The sequence below is a fragment of the Leptinotarsa decemlineata genome, unplaced genomic scaffold (assembly GCF_025532065.1).
Source record: "Leptinotarsa decemlineata unplaced genomic scaffold, Ldec_3_MD MMD2_P_RNA_scaffold_14, whole genome shotgun sequence".
In the NCBI taxonomy this organism is placed as follows: Eukaryota; Metazoa; Arthropoda; class Insecta; order Coleoptera; family Chrysomelidae; genus Leptinotarsa; species Leptinotarsa decemlineata.
Window position 1 is genome coordinate 3444087 of NW_027412528.1, and position 18061 is coordinate 3462147.

The following is an 18061-nucleotide window of genomic DNA, read 5'->3' on the forward strand; positions in this document are numbered from 1 at the left end:
TTCAAAATTCATTGTACTGAAGCATGTGATACACCTAAATCTTTTTCTGTACTGCGAATTTAAGCTTCTGGATATGCATAAAAATATGCCAAAACGTTAACAGTATTGTCCTCATTTGAAGTAACAGGTTTTGGTAATGTTGAAGGCGTTTTTAATATGGAGCCATAGTTAAGGAAATTATTTTGTAATCTTACAAATTTCCTCTCGTTCATTGGTGTTAATTCAGGATACATTTGATTGAATTTCCTACAAGTTCAGGCAATGATCTGATCACACTGTCCGTGTATAATAAATAATTTCGTTTGAATTTTTTGTACAACTGTTATTGAAAATCTTTTTGATAGAAACACTTCAATCAGAACACCTACCAAAAAATCATTTAGAAAAGTTCACACATGCAGTTCGTGCTATTGGTAATATTAAATCCCTGTGAAGTTAATGACGATAACGAAGTAGTATTCAGTCCAACTGTAGAAAGTCCTTCATGACTAACCAATAATCCTCCTTAAAATAACGTGAGTTGGCGTATGTAGTTGTGACATATGCCTTGTAATCCAAAAATCGTGTGTTCAAATCCCATGGACCCTATTATTTTTTTTATTATCAGCAGTAACGTTATACAAAAAAATTTGTATGATACATTTGTTAAAAGTGATTTTATTTTGCTCGTGAGTTTGCTCCACTTGCTGACGCTCGTTTTGCAATAATCCCCACTGACAAAATGAAATGCCACTTTCAACACTTGTAGGTAAAACGTGAATAACTATTTTTCCACAAACACGGCTATATTAAGAAAACTTGACGATTTAGGTATAGGGACATGCATATCATTTCGAAGCATTTTTCACCATCTTTCAATTTATCGAGTAATATACCGGAGGTTTCATTTGAAAAAATGAACTTTCGACTACTTTTATGCACAATGGAAATAATAGTAATTTTAGCACGCCCTGTATGATATGGAGTGTATTTCTTGGTGTAATTTGAATTTTTCGAGTTTGTCCAAACTATCATCAAAATATCAACTTTTCATGAATTGAGAGTACTGATGTACTTAATTTCAATTAAGGCTATGTTTTGGACAATATTTAGCACAATTTATTTTTTATCTCGAGAACAGATAGAGATAGGTATAGGACATTATTAACGAAAAAATATTAAAATACTAGAGCGATTCTAAAAATGTATTAATATACGGGGTGTTCCATTCAAAAAATATAATTGCTAGGACTTTTTGATAGAAGTGGCAACGCCGCAATGCTGAAAATATTTTAGATCGATAGAACAGTTAAGGAAATGTGAGAGGTGAAATTTTCAGAAAAATTATGCTTTGAGTTTTCCAGAAACGTCTAACCTACCATCGACCGTGAGTCACGCTGTATATCTGTTTGGGATATAGTGAGGTGAGGTTCGTTTACGGCGGCCCTTACGCTCGCCTTCATAAACGACTGTGTGTTTGTGCGCACTGGCTCCAGGCAGTGCAGGCATACACTATTATGGGCATGAGAACGGTATTAATTATCAGCAACTTCACTTTCAATCCCATCTTGCTTCTTCGTCCTATAATTGGTGCTAGGCGTTGTCTGGCGTGTCTAGACATTTCGATTCTCTGCCGTACGTGAGACTGAAATGTTAGTTTCCTGTCTAGGATGACCCCAGCTATGTCGCTTTGTTGGTCCACGGAATCTCTTGTCCGTTAAAGATGACGTTGCCTTCTGGTTGTACACGCCTGCGAGTGAACAGTATCGCCTGACTCTTGTCAGGGTTTATACTGATCTTTCACAGGTTGGCCCACTCCTCTAATCTGCCTGTTGCTGCAAGTATCTTGTGACATGCACTTGGCTCGTGGATCTCGCCAGCAGGACCGTGTCGTCCGCGTAGAGTGCCAACTTGTTGAAGTTGTTCTCTGCCTTGGGCACGTCCGCTGTGTATACGGAGAAGAGGTGTGGCGAAAGGACTGCTCCTTGCGGAGCAGTTGATAGTTCGTCTCCTACTCTGCAACGGCATCGCCTGTCAGCTAGAAAAGACTGAGTTGATCTTACGATTGGTTTTGAATATCCAAAATCGCCCATCTTGACCAGTAGTCCGTCATGCCAAACTCTATCGAACGCCTTGGAGACGTCTAAGAAGATAGCTCCGGTGTTGTATCCTTTGCTGAGGTTGAAGCCTTCAGTCGCGAAGTCTACTACCCTGAGGACTTGTAGCTCTGTTGAGTGTTCTGATCTAAAATCGAATTGTTCGTCCGGGAGGATTCCTAGCTCTCTGGTTTGATTTTCGAGATGATACGCTCCGCCACTTTGCTTATGGAAGACAGTAAGCTTATTGGCCTATGATTATCTGGGAACAGGTGGTTCTTCTTGGGCTTCGGGATGTGAATAACCGTTGGCTCTTTGAACGGGTACGGAAAGTGCTGCAATCTGAGTATAACATTTATGATGTGAGTTATGGCTGCTATACCCTTGCGCGGTAGTACTTTCAGTGCCCGGTTTGTTATGTGGTCCGGGCCTGGTGCTTTCAGAGTGGGAAGACGTCTTAGGATGTCTTTCATTTCCTCGGGAGATGTCGGGGCCAGGGGTTGCGCGTTGTCCGTTCGGATGAAAGTAAGAGTCTCTACAGAACACCCCCACTCCTCCACTTTTCATAAGAGTGTGTGTAAAAGTGGGAGGGCCCGATTTGTTATATGAGTGTGAGAGAGATGGAGATGGTATCGAGCTGATCCGTTTGAAAGATAACAAACGTTTGGTAGCGAAAACAGTTCGGTGTTGTCGGTTGTGATATAAAGCATAGTTTATGGGGACGATGTGACTTATGAAGCGTTGCCGGGTTTTTGAAATTAAGCGTGGGTAGAATAAAATGACGTCGACGTCGATGGAGGGTCTAACGTTTCAACGTGCGATCCAACATGTCAGAAGGGCAGTAAAAGCTGTCTAAGTTGGCACGTAAATTAAGCGTGATAGCGACACTGTTGAATTATAAAAATAATGGTATAATAATAATAATGAAGGAAAAATCGGCTTGAGGAAAAAACATGGCGGGCGGGCATTCAGTAATTATTGAATGGAAGTTATTTTTTGTGGAGGAATAAATCAGTTTTCATCGATATATGATACACTTCCGATATGTGATTTTCAATTGAGATAGGAATTGAATATAGTAGTCTTTTTTAACGTGATGGCTACATTTTCTATTCGAAGGGACTATTGTTTTATCAAACAATTTTATTTTTGAATAATTTATTAAGCAATCAATAAGAAATAAAACATAAAAATACAAATGAACTAAATTGCTATTATCTTCTATCAACAGAACAAAATGGTTAACTTAGGTAATGTTGAAGAGATCGTCAGATAAATTTGATAAAAATGTTTACCGAAAAAGACACATACTATTACATACCTCCACTACACATCAAACCACTATATGAGTGTTGAAAACGACATTATAATTTGTCTCTATATCAGTGCAAAATCGATTTGCGATAACTACAGCAGAAAAATGAATTGGATAATTATGGTGGATAAAATTTGCCCAGAAATAGAACACCAATCCAGATTCGTTGTTAGATTCAACAATGGATATAATTTCATCAGTTTGGACTTCCATTGTCTAATATAATATAAATTGATTTGAAATCCTTGAAAAAAATAAAAAGATTAACCGAAAATAACAATTTTATTAACAAAAAACTGAAATTACACGGAAATAACATATAAGGTACAACCAGAAAAATAAAAAATTGAAATATTGATAAAAGCTTAAAATCAAAAAGTATTATCAACAAAAATGATTTTTATTTTTATTTTTCATTTTTGTTGATAATATTTTTTAATTTTCAGTTTTTATTGAAATTTCAATTTTTTATTTTTCTGGTTGTAGCTTGTGTGTTATTTACGTGTAATTTCAGTTTTTTGTTAATAAAATTGTTATTTTCAGTTATTCTTTTTATTTTTTTCAGGGATTTCAAATCAATTTATATTATATTAGACAATGGAAGTCCGAACTGATGAAATACATCATGAAACATCGTCAACCACCTTCAAACAAACAATGGATATAATATAAAATCAACTGAATATTGAAAATCAATTTATTTTTCAAACAGCATCACAAATTCAACATCACAAATTGGTGAAACTTCGAGACAATTCATAGTGTGTGAGAATGAACATCGATTTCGAATCAGAAATAGACAATTAACAGGATCAAAATTGTTAGAACACATTTTGGAAGCAGACGAAAATGATTGACAAAACCGTGGGGTTTTGTCAATCATTCTCCAATTAATGTGGATTAAGACGTAAATTCAAAAAATCAGCGTATATTCTCAATATCTGGAGAGGAGTACATTTTCAACAGCTCCTCAGGAATGGACCCGCCTTGAAAAAAATATGGATAGTATCGAAATTGCAACGAACTAGGGAGCACCTTGTACTACATGAAATGTTTCAGAAGTCAATCAACAGCATTGACATCAATGGAAAGGGGTAAATTTTTAGGAGACAATAATTTTTTGGAAAGAAAGGTTTTGGCTTTCTACTTCTTTCAGACGAAAAATATACTCCTTTCCATTCAGTATTATCTATTTTGGTGCTGAAGAGATAATAAGGCAAGTGTCTCATTTCGAAACATCGATGTCCGCCATTGGGGATAACAGTGTCCCATGTTTGGAATGTTTGGAGTATAAACTGAATGAGAAAAAGTGTTTTTGTATTATTCAATGTTACTTTAAAAATAGTTGTTTCGAAAGTACCTCGTGTAATTCAATGTTTATACGAAAGTAGTTGTTTTGACAAGACTTTTTCTTCCAGTTGATTCCTTGCATGATCTACAAACCTTCGTGAAGAGTTTATTTCGAAATTGATTGCTTTATTTCTTCCTTTGGAAGTTTCCCACATTTTTGTATAAGGATAGAGAACCAGAAAAAAACGACTGATAAATAAAATATTTTTCTTCGTGAAAAATACGTAGTAAATTATCGGAGTGAATAAAATTCTAAAATAAATTAATAGTTATATATAGTTAGTAAAATTAGATTTTACTAACCAGTTTGAGGATACTAGAAGGAACTCTTATATGTTAGCGTTTCCTCCAGGAACAAAAAACTTGCTTTACGCAAAAAAATAACCAGAACGATTTGAAATCGCCGGTTATCTGATTTGAATTTTCCTAGCAGAGAATTTGTTATTTAGAGTTGCTGATGAATCACTTTGTTACTAGGTCCTCCACTTCAAAGGATACTGGGATGATAAAGACACTGAATATGGTTACGTACATCATCTAGGGATCCGTTACTATCTAGCAGACGACACTATCGAAATCAAAGAACTTCAAGTACAGTCAAGTGACGAACCCGGTTTCATTTTTCTCAGACGGGGAAAACTTCCTCAAGTTTACAAAGAGCTTCCTTCACCAGGCGACGACTCCCATAACACAGTATTGAATGTACTAGGGTCGGCTTTATCTAGTAGAAGGTACCTAATCGACCCCTTGGATTGTGGAAGACACAAGGTTTGCTATTATACAGAGAAAGATTTGAGTATCGGTGCTATTTTGAACTGCTATGGTAGAAAAATAGTTTTGACCGATTGCGATTCCTTCACAAGAGGTTATTATGCTGAAAAGTACGGTATCAGTGAATTCACACCGTTGGAGATTCCTGATATTATTAAAAAAGCTGAAGATATTCCTCCTCCGAAACATAGAGAGTTGCCTCCTTGGAACGGGTTTGGCACTCATGAAGATTCAGCGCAGAATTGTATTACCGTGGAACCGAAAGCGCCGCATAAGGATTTCAAGAAATTTCTGGCTTATGACAGGTACCTATGATATGATTTATTTCTCCATAGTTACTCATCATCTTATGAAATGAGTCACAAAATTGATGATTTTCAGTTGTTGACGGTATTGGTCGGAACTGAAGTCTGAATAAGCATGAATACTAGATTCCAAACAAACGCTGCTCCCAAACACCTGAACTGCATTACTCTTGCAGTTCTGATGTTCGGAAGCAGTGCTTGTTTTGGATGTTGCATCGCTAGAAGTAATTCAGAATTAAGATTTTATTGGAACTTAGGTTGGAAATTCCATGGCTTGAGGGCCTGCAGTTTTTTTCACCACTTCAATAAAATAATAAAATTGTCCAGACAGATTGGAAAAGGCGACTGCTGCAGGCTCATATAGTCCTGAAATTGTGAAAAGTTCAATCTTTTCCGCCCTGAGTGCTAGTACATTTTTGGCACTATCTCTTCACATCATTGTTTTCAATACATTTTCGTTATTGTAAAATTTTAATATTTTTTGAAAGTATAGAGTCTTGGCCTTCTACCCGTATGGTGTAAAACTCTGCTAATGCATTTTCTATACAAGTAGTAAGATTTTCCAAATGCATAGTCTGTGAAAGGGGCCGTCCATTGATCGTGTGAGGCTTGAATGGGGATTGTTAGAAAAATCACGAAATATCACAAAGGAGAAAAGGAGTTTAGTTAGATATCACGATAATAAAATTTTTCGTGAAACGCTCGATTTCTAAACCGAAAAGCGACGTGTCATGTGACTTTGACAGGAAGTTACCAGGAAATGAGAAATAGGCATGGGGCAGAAAGACCTTAGAAATGTGATGAATATGATATCAGTTACAGTGTTTTTCTATTAAAAATTATGTATATCCGGTAATGTGATTCATGAATAAAGCGATGCCGCTGCTGTTGTAGTAGGATATTACAGTTTAATCAATGTACAGAGGGGGTCAAATTAAACATTTAAAAAAAAACTCCTTTTTTCAAACTAGATAGATGAAAACTGATAGCTGTTTTTGAGGGTTAAATTTTAGAACAAATTCAAAGGTAAAAACCGCATATCGATATCTATCATCGTTTCTCAGTTACAGCATGTGTGTTTTCGAAATGTTGATGTAACTTTGTTCCTGTTAAATTTTTTTTTTCTATGTAAATATATTTTTTAGAGCTCCATTAGTGGCTATTCATTAAGAAGGGGTTCAATATTATGCCCTAAAATGTCTGAGTACTTCTGAGATGTGAGAGTACCATTATAAATGAACGGACCTATAATTCTACCTTTGAACACACCTGCCCACACACTAAATCCAAATCTTCCCTGAATTTTCTGCTCTACAATAAAAAAATAATTTTGTTGTGCCCAAGTATAAGATTTGTAGTGGTTGAAAATGCCGGCACAGCTCACATAACCTTGGTCTGTCCAAATACAATTCAACAAAAAATCACGCACATGGTTACAACCTTCCAGGAACCACTGGCAGAAAGCCATACGTCGTTCAAAATTTTCTGGTCTGGGTTGATGAGCTCGTCTCGTCCTGTATGGCTCGTATTTGTGTTTTTTCGAAATCCTCCTAACCTTAGTTCTATTCAGTTATTTTCAAATTTTGCGATGACGTTTTGGGATTATTTTTAACAGCTCCTTAAACGACTATTTCTCCCAGCTCCTTATATCTGTTGGTTTCTTCTTTTCGAATTGACCACCAACAATTAGGTTGTGTTGCAAATTGCTTGCTGCTTCTGAATTTTTCCCGGTTTGTATTAAACATACTAGGAATCACACGTTGAAAGGTAAGACCTCGTTAGCCCTTAGCTCGCATAAGTTTCGACTTCAGAGTTGTACGTATGGGTGCGATAGCTGGTTGATAGAAAAAACATATTTTATCAGCACATATCCCATTTATCATAATTCTCATACTTCATTGCGAATGTGTTTGAAAATTGAACATAAACAACTGATTGAAAAACGTCTTCACTGCTTGAATCAACATTTGACAGCTACCGGTGAAGATTTGCATTCTGTTTTATCGCCGCATCGTCCGACTACTTGATCAAAGTGTGCGTAACAAAGTCTACATGGAAGGTTTGGAAGGTTATTTTAAGCTCTATTGGATTATTCAGGAATATACAGGGTGTCTCATTACAAAAATAGTTTATACAGAGTGTCTTTTTACAAAAATAGTTTGCCATCAATAACTATTGATATCCCATTTGGAAAAATGAGTTTTTCACACGTCAAAGAAAGCTGTGGAAATATGTTTTCATAGAAACAAAGAAAAATTGACAGAAAAAAAAGTAACAGCAACTTTTCGAAAATACTCGTTTTCGAAAAACATGCTGCAATTCATAAACGATAATAGTTTTCATCTTTCTAGTTTGAAAACAGGAATTTCCAATTGGGCACACTCTGTACAAATTCATATGATTGAAATAATTGTCCGATATATATGCTTCCCAAATTTCTGCCACCGCAGTTGTCGGTTGATTGGTCAAACCACCAACACTGACATAAAAACTTGGCAAGTTGACTTGGGTGTCACACCAATAGGTGGTTCCACTTATGTTTCGCTTGCGTTTACGCAGCTATTTTTATCAAGTACTTCCTTGGTTTTTTCTCATTTTGTCTTCAATCGAGGACCGCCTGCCCGGTACTGACGATGCCCAATAGGCTGAAACAGCTGTATACCGGTGGCTCTTAAATTGAAATCAATATGGGAATGATCAAGGAGTACTCATCTATTTATTTTTTGATTTTCATGGAATTATTTTCCAGCAGCTTGACTGTATTAACCTTTCTAGATTATATATATATATATATATATATATATATATATATATATATATATATATATATATATATATATATATATATATATATATATATATATGCTGAACTGGTTTTCCGGGTATTTGATCCGTGTATGTGATATTATCTCTAATTTCACCTCCGATATATATATATATATATATATATATATATATACACATATATAAATATATATATATATATATATATATATATATATATATATATATATATATATATATATATATTTATATATAGGTTTTCGAGGATTCGGTCTGCTAATAATAAATATTATTCTTTTTAGCTGCCCGAGCTTTCGCTAATGTTTATTAGCTTTATCGAGGACTGTAATATAAAAAGGACATAATAAATATATACATATATATATATATATATATATATATATATATATATATATATATATATATATATATATATAAAACATAATAAAATTGAAAGATGAAGATCCGTTATTTGAAAAGTCACATGTAGTTTACGAAATTCCCTGCAACAATTGTGATAAGATATATATATATAGGTCAAACAAAAAACAATTCAAAAACCCGCATAGCTCTTCATAAAAGTAATTGTAAAAATTTAAAACGAAATTCTTGTGCTCTCACACAACACGTTCTAGATAATGATCATTCAGTCAATTATACTAACACCAAAATTTTCCATTTCGAACCATTTTCAAATAAAAGGCAATTTCTGGAAATGGCTGAAATCAAAATTAAAGAAAACAATAGCAACAAAAAAACCGACATCGACAACCTCAGCAAAATTTATTCATTTTTACTAACAAAAAATATAAATCTGAATACATCCTGTAATATTAACACAGTATAAATCACCATGATGAACGACAATAAAAAATTAGAGAAAGTATTTCACATTATTCAATGTCAAAAAATTGTCATTTTGATGTTGAAGACGTCTTTCGGAATTGAAATTTCCAAATTAAATATCCTCACATAGCACAGGTATGCTGTTTTATCCGTTATTATGTTATATATATATATATATATATATATATATATATATATATATATATATATATATATATATATATATATGAAAGCTCGGGCTAAAAAGAGTAATATTTATTCTAATCAGACCGAATCCTCAAAAAACTACTCTTCTATGTATATATATATATATATATATATATATATATATATATATATATATAATATTAACATTTTGTCTCTATTAGCAGATTTGGAATATATAATGGAGAATTTCGATGTGACTAAAAAATATTTATATAGAACACAAGTAACGAATATAATAACAAATTTTCTACACAAAAATCATGACAACGAACACTATTTGAATGAATTGTATAATAAAAGCCGAAAATATCTGAAAGAACATCCAGAAATTATCATCATGAATAGTGACAAAGGTAACGTTACAGTCGCCATGTGTAGAGACCAATACATCAATGAAAATCATATATTATTAGAAAACGATAAATACTATAGAATTTTTAAATCAGACCCAACTTCTACACTACAACAGAAAGCAAATAAAATTGTTACAAATTTGAAAAATTGTCACAAAATAGATAATATTACAGCTAAATCATTAATGATATACAATTCCATAGCACCACGTTTTTATTCGTTACCTAAAGTTCATAAACCTACCTTATCCATGCGACCAATTGTATCTTCCATTGATGCACCTAACTCAAAACTTTGTAAATTTCTAACGAATATTTTAACAACTTCCTATAAAACAGACATAAAAAACTTGGCAAGTTGACTTGGGTGTCACACCAATAGGTGGTTCCACTTATGTTTCGCTTGCGTTTACGTAGCTATTTTTATCAAGTACTTTCTTGGTTTTTCTCATTTTGTCTTCAATCGAGGACCGCCTGCCCGGTACTGACGATGCCCAATAGGCTGAAACAGCTGTCTACCGGTGGCTTTTAGATTGAAATCAATATGGGAATGTTCCAAAAGTACTTATCTATTTATTTTTTATTTTATATATATATATATATATATATATATATATATATATATATATATATATATATATATAGTGTGTCTCACTTCTCATGGAAACACCCCTGTATCTTCCGTAATATTCGAGGTAGGAAGATGAAACTCTCAGGACTGATGGAAATGCTCAAAATGTACCTACCATCTAAATGGGGTTGACCAAAGTGATATACACTGTACACCACTCGCGATGGAACACCCCATTTTTAGGTAAATCATATTACGGCGCAAAATAGTTCGCTTCCAATACCTGAACCCCTTCATTCTATCTGAAAAGTACTCTCAGGTATGAAAGATACAGATGCTGTGAGATGCTATCATCCATTTTGAGCCTATCTGAGGAAAATGTCACAGCACCACATTCTCAGATTATCGAGATAGTGTGAAGCAGTATATGAAAAATTTTCGATGGAGGCATCTATTATAACTGAAGAAGATTATTCGTAAAACTAATTCTGGTTGCTGAACATCCAAATTCTATCCCAACCAAAAGTGGGAGGTCTCGATTGATGAGCAAAAACTGCAAAAAATGGAAAAAATCTATATTCAAAGGTTCACATCTCGAAAACTGTATAATTCTGAGCTTTGGCTGTGGACGCTTCCAATCAGCACATCAAGAACTACAACATATCAAAATTTCGGCAAAATTCAAGGCAAGCCATTTCTCATAAGAAATGTGCGGGGTCCTTTATCAAAATATTGAGGAAACATTTTACCATCCGAAACAAAATTAATCTTCATACTCATTGCAACACCGAAACAACTGTTAATTTTTAAAGAAAAAATCGCACTCGGTGAACAGGTAGAATTCAGATTATTTTACCTACTTGCTGAATTGTTGTCTGAAATCATTTGAAGGGATTGAATTACATCAGTTTCATTGAATCATGCGGTGCCCTGAAATCACCGTGGAAAACAGTTGCTCATTGATATTTACTGTCAACCTGACAATATTGTTGAAAGATCTTGTTGTATTAACCCCCAGACCAGTTTCTATTGCATTTGTTGTTTCTAGTATTGTTGTTCTTTGAATCACCGTTGTTCCTGTTGTTTCTGCCGTGTTTTTGTTCCCATTGTGTTTATTGTTCCTGTACCCATTTGTGTTGGATATTGTTTCTGTGTTCCAGTTGTTTTCTGTTTGTGAGTTCCTGTTTATACAGGCTGATTCACGGTGGATGGCACATTAGACGTTTCTGGTGAACCAGACAACGGATCACTTTGAAAATTTAATGGAGGGCATATTCGGACATTCTCTAGCCAACTAAAATATTTTCGACAATGCGGTGTTGCCGCTTCTATTAGAAAGCAGTAGCAACTTTGATTTTTCAAATGGAACACTCTGTATATAATATTATTTTTGAAATCTCCAACAATTGCCCGACAACTTTTCTTGATATTTCCCTATACCTATCTGTTACCGTTTTCGAAATAAAAATTAATTTCAATTTTTTTCTTCGAAAATCATGACTTCTAAAAATACCGATATCTTTTAGTTAAGAAGTACTATGATATCGAAATTTGGTTTGCAGTTAGGTGATACTTGGACACTTCCCACACGTCAGCCTAATCTCCGTTACTTCAATACAGGGTGGTAAAAAAATACAGTTTTTTCGTTTGCTTGAAAAAGTTGCTGAAATTTGATTATTTTAAATAGAACACCCTGTATATTATTGAAAATTCGGAAAGCTGCTGAAATTTGCTTTCTTTCTATGTATATCATACCTATACCTAACTAGTCAAGTTTCGGACTTATGAACATTTATTTGTGAAAATGTCCCTTCAGAATGGTATTTCCATTCGGTATTTGGTAAACAGGCCATGATTACTATTTGACAGTAGCGTTGTGACATTCTCCTAATAATATCGACATTTTCGTCACTTCAGAAGTTGCAAATACCTTCAAAACGATGGAACAAAACTATTCAAACGAAGTTCTTATGAATTTGTTTATTATTTTTGGACAGTGTGACAAAATTATCAGCAGAACATGTAAAAAGTTCAATGAAATGTATCTGAATCTACCGCCCATGAACCTTAAGAAATTTATACGAATTCAGAACAATTTCAATGCATTTGGATCAACTTTAAAAGCACCAAGAAACTTGCCTCGACCCGTAACTTTCGAAGACAACCAGATTAATGTCTTAGCATATTTTCAAGCATTTCCCGAGTCATCGATAAGAAGTGCTGAAGAAGATTTGGGTATAAAATATTCATCGGTTCAAAGAATCTTGCGAAGACATAAAATGCATGATTATAAATTCACCAAAATTCAAGCAATGAAGCCTCAAGATCCTCAACAGAGAGTAGAATTTTGTGAAATGTTGTTGACACGCATTTTAAATGAAAGTATTTGGACTGATGAATCAGAATTTTCGAGAGAAGGGATTTTCAATAGAAAAAATCGTCATTATTGGTCCAGTGAAAATCTTCACGTCACAAAAAAGCCGGATTTCAAGAAAAATTTAATTTTAATGTCTTCTGCATGTTGATGGACAACAAATTGAGGTACGTGATATACGAGGAGTCATTAACATCCAGAAGCTACCTGAATATTTTGGAGAATACTGTAGACAGTTTCGTGGATAATCTGCCACTCGAAGATTATCGAAACTGTTGGTACCAACTAGACGGACAACTAGACGGACGCACAAGAGAAGTGAGCGCAGAACTGGATAGACTATTTGACGATCGGTGGATGAGGCGCTTGGGACCATGGAATTGGCCAGCGAGATCACTCGATCTTAATCCATTAGATTTTTATTTGTGGGGAATGTTTAAAGAAAAAGTTTACAAAATACCCGTGCGTTCGAGAGATGAATTGTTAGAAAGGATTGCCCAAACATTTGAAGATTTGGATCCCAATGAAATCAGATCTGCCACCACGAAAGCAGTCAACACCCGCATTTTAAAGTGCTTGGAAGTGAACGGCCAGCGATTCGAACATATTTTGAAATATTCCACATGATTGTTTTACTTTTTTATAATTATTCATATCAATATTTCCAATTTCAAGTTTCTTGGTGCTTTTTTAAAGTTTATCCAAACATATTGAAATTGTTCTGAATTCGTATAAATTTCTTGAGGTTCATTGGCGGTAGATTCGGATACATTTCATTGAACTTTCTACATGTTCTGCTGATAATTTTGTCACACTGTCCAAAAATAATAAACAAATTCATAAGAACTTCGTTTGAATAGTTTTGTTCCATCGTTTTGAAGGTATTTGCAACTTCTGAAGTGACGAAAATGTCGATATTATTAGGAGAATGTCACAACGCTACTGTCAAATAGTAATCAAGGCCTGCTTACCAAATACCGAATGGAAATACCATTCTGAAGGGACATTTTCACAAATAAATGTTCATAAGTCCGAAACTTGACTAGTTAGGTATAGGTATGATATACATAGAAAGAAAGCAAATTTCAGCAGCTTTCCGAATTTTCAATAATATACAGGGTGTTCCATTTAAAATAATCAAATTTCAGCAACTTTTTCAAGCAAACGAAAAAACTGTATTTTTTTACCACCCTGTATTGAAGTAACGGAGATTAGGCTGACGTGTGGGAAGTGTCCAAGTATCACCTAACTCCAAACCAAATTTCGATATCATAGTACTTCTTAACTAAAAGATATCGGCATTTTTAGAAGTCATGATTTTCGAAGAAAAAAATTGAAATTAATTTTTATTTCGAAAACGGTAACAGATAGGTATAGGGAAATATCAAGAAAAGTTGTCGGGCAATTGTTGGAGATTCCAAAAATAATATTATATACAGAGTGTTCCATTTGAAAAATCAAAGTTGCTACTGCTTTCTAATAGAAGCGGCAACACCGCATTGTCGAAAATATTTTAGTTGGCTAGAGAATGTCCGAATATGCCCTCCATTAAATTTTCAAAGTGATCCGTTGTCTGGTTCACCAGAAACGTCTAATGTGCCATCCACCGTGAATCAGCCTGTATTTTAATATTTCTGAAGTTCCCATTTTAACTGATATCAGCTCATTTTGATTGACAAAGTTCAACATGGCACGTCTGTCACTTCAAGCAAAAATTGATATTGTTATAATTGTTGGTGAAGGGGTGAGGTCTAATCGTGAAGCGGCCGATGAATTCACTAGAAGACACTCGCTAGAGGTAGCTGTACACCCTGAAACTGTACATAAAATATATAATCTATTCGTAAGCACCGGCCAAGTAATAAAGGACAGAAAAATTGTAAAACATCATATTGATGATGATGCGATATTGGCGGCTCATCAAGCTGATCCTAGAATTAGTTTGAGAAACTTATCGCTTCAACTCCATATGAGCCGCAGTAATATATGGAGGTGTTCAAAGATGCATGAAATGCAAGCGTTCAAACCCAAATTTTTACATACTTTGCACAAAGGAGATGAAATCCTCCGTATGGAGTATTGTTTATGGATGCAGGGAAATTATCTCAATGACAGGAATTTTTAAAGTATATCTTATACAGTGATGAGGCTACCTTTACCACGAATGGTGTTGTATCTTCCCAGAACATGAGGTTTTGGGCTGAACAAAATCCAAATTGGGTGGTGAATTGTAGAGACCAAATATCTCAGAAAGTTAATGTGTGGTGTGGTATCCTGAACGAAAATATTATCGGGCCATTTTTTTTCAATCAAAATTTAAACGGACGACTATTCGTTGATTTTCTCGAAAATGCATTTTCCGATGTGTTGGAAGAACTACCTTTGGATGTCAGACACAGCATGATTTTTCAGTCAGATGGTTCACCAGTACACAATAGTGGCATAACAAGGGTTTGGTTGAATAGGAATCTATCTATGAAATGGATAGGACCTGATAGCCCTCTCGTAGTATGGCCACTACGATCCCCAGATTTAACTCCACTGGATTTTTATTCATGAGAAAACTTGAAAAATAAAGTTTATAAGGATAGGCCAACAAATAAGGAAGATCTCCGTGCAAGAATTATACAAGCGTGTAGAGAAATCACACCTAGAGAACTGAGAAAATTTTGAGAAAACAGAAGGCGCATAGAAAAATGTGTTCGATTGGAGGTAAATTTCATAGAAGGCACAAAAAAATAAAATTGTCAACAGTTGAATCATTTGAAATTGATTGTTTTGTTTTTTAATTGAAAATGTGATTTTGAAAGTAGTACTTCGAAAGAATTTTCTACTACATAACATTTTTCGCCACAAAATATCCTTGTTTTTTTAACTAATGGGAAAATGAGAATATGAACTAACATTAACCATCCTAAAACCTCACTGATTACACGTTTCCGTTCCTTTTACAAAATTACCATTTTCGCTCTTATTGAGAAGGAATAACTTTCCTGACAACAAAATAAAAAATAAATTATCTATATGAAAACAAAAGTCGAGTTTCTCTTAAACAATTTCGTTCATGTTTTGATGTCAAAACAAAAAAAAAATCTACTTCAATTATTACAGAAGATACCTAGGTGTTTCCATGAGAAGTGAAACAAATTCGGATTTTTCAGGACTGAAATTTTTTCAAGAAAGAAGTGTAATCGTAGTGAATTGGTAGTCCAGATCACGAATCTGAAATAATTTTGAGCCTATTTTGCCCCCTAATATGTTTTACCGTAAAAATGGAGTGTTCCATCTCGAGTAGCGGACAGTGTATATCACTTTGGCCAACTCCATTTAGGTGGTAGGTGCATTTTGAGCATTTCCATCAGTCCTGAGAGTTTCATCGTTCTACCTTGAATATTACGGAAGATACGGGAGTGTTTCTATGAGAAGTGAGACACACTGTAGATATATATATATATATATATATATATATATATTTATATTTATATATATATATATATATATATATATATATATATATATATATTTATATATATATATATATATATATATATATATATATATATATATATATATATATATATATATATATTTTTATATATATATATATATATATATATATATATATTTATATATATATATATATATATATATATATATATATATATATATATATATATATATATACATCTATATATATATATATATATATATATATATATATATATATATATATATATATATATATTCCTCTTATATACTATAATCTTCTAAAAGATTATTCCTTGAAATGACTTACATTTCGCAATCACAAAATTGTCTGAATAAAAAAACAGACTTACAACATTCAAGTGAAATATGTTCCTATTTACTTTTTATACACAAAAATTGGAATTCCTTCAAAGACAACTCATTTGACATTACTTAAATTCATTTATCAACTTATTAACAAAAAATTATACAACAAAACTCTTTCTTCTGGAGGCAACTGTAACTCTTTGATTAATTGCACCAGCGGCAAATGCCAAGTCTACTTCTTCTTCAAAATTTAATAAATTGACAAGTGATGTGTTTCTAACCTAAGATCACCACGTTCATTCTCAAATTTAAAAAAATATTTTATGAATATTCCTCATTTAACGTATATATTTTGTAGCTTTCACTTACTTCATATGTCTTGTAATTTTACAGTTGTTATGTGTTTTTATCATGATCACAACGTTCATATTTTAATTTTAACTCAACTCAATTGCGACCAATCTCACTAACATTGTAAGTATCCGTCTGTTAACTTAAGTTCTGTAATAATTCAAAATCTATCATCTTAGCTCCCTGATGATGACAAAAACCATTGTCGAAATATTGGAAATATAATGTTATAAGAGTACACTTGCGCTTCGCTGCTATCCCAAATAACTCCAAAGAATTGTTCGTAACTAGTCAGCAAAGACTACCTCTCTCTCTCTATATATATATATATATATATATATATATATATATATATATATATATATATATATATATATAAATATACACCATTCTATCATTTTGACGTCCGTACATGAAACGGTAATCTGGCGTCACCTAGAAGGAGTAAGTTTATCAAAAAAATAACCGTGTATATAGATTCAGCGATTTTTTTAGACCCCACACTGTTGTCGGCATGTTTTTATTTCATACTTTAGGTATGTATATTTATATATTCCACTCCAAGGTGAATTTTGACTTCTGTACAAAAAATCATTCCATAACGAAACATTCTGGCGTCAAACAAGGTTGCCAATTTTTCAGCATTGACAAGAGATATGATTTTGGCATCTTATTTGCACATGTACTATCATTATGGACTCAATATACAAACAAATTTATTAAAAGTTTAATTCATGTAACATTAGTAGCAATCGTGTATGTGATCTATTGAAAGATATTTTACCATCATTAAGACGTCATAATTTATAAAAACGTATTGAAATTTTACTACAAATTGCAGTCTGCTTACAAACTATTATTTTTCGCCAATGTGGTGGGAGTACTTTTCTGTTTTGAAGTTACTGTATTCAGAGAATATAGTTCAGTTTAGATTTTGTGTTGAAAGAGAGAAGTATCATTGTGC

The 18061-nt window shown here is 33.5% G+C and overlaps 1 protein-coding gene across 1 annotated transcript in view; it reads left to right on the forward strand.

The window, feature by feature from the left end:
• The window catches only part of Efhc1.2 (EF-hand domain containing 1.2), a 161738-nt gene that overhangs the window by 39612 nt on the left and 104065 nt on the right, over positions 1 to 18061 (forward strand). The window contains exon 5 of the mRNA XM_074176876.1: positions 5218 to 5816. Coding sequence (XP_074032977.1) covers positions 5218 to 5816 — 599 coding nt within the window. The remainder of the gene's footprint in view (positions 1 to 5217; positions 5817 to 18061) is intronic.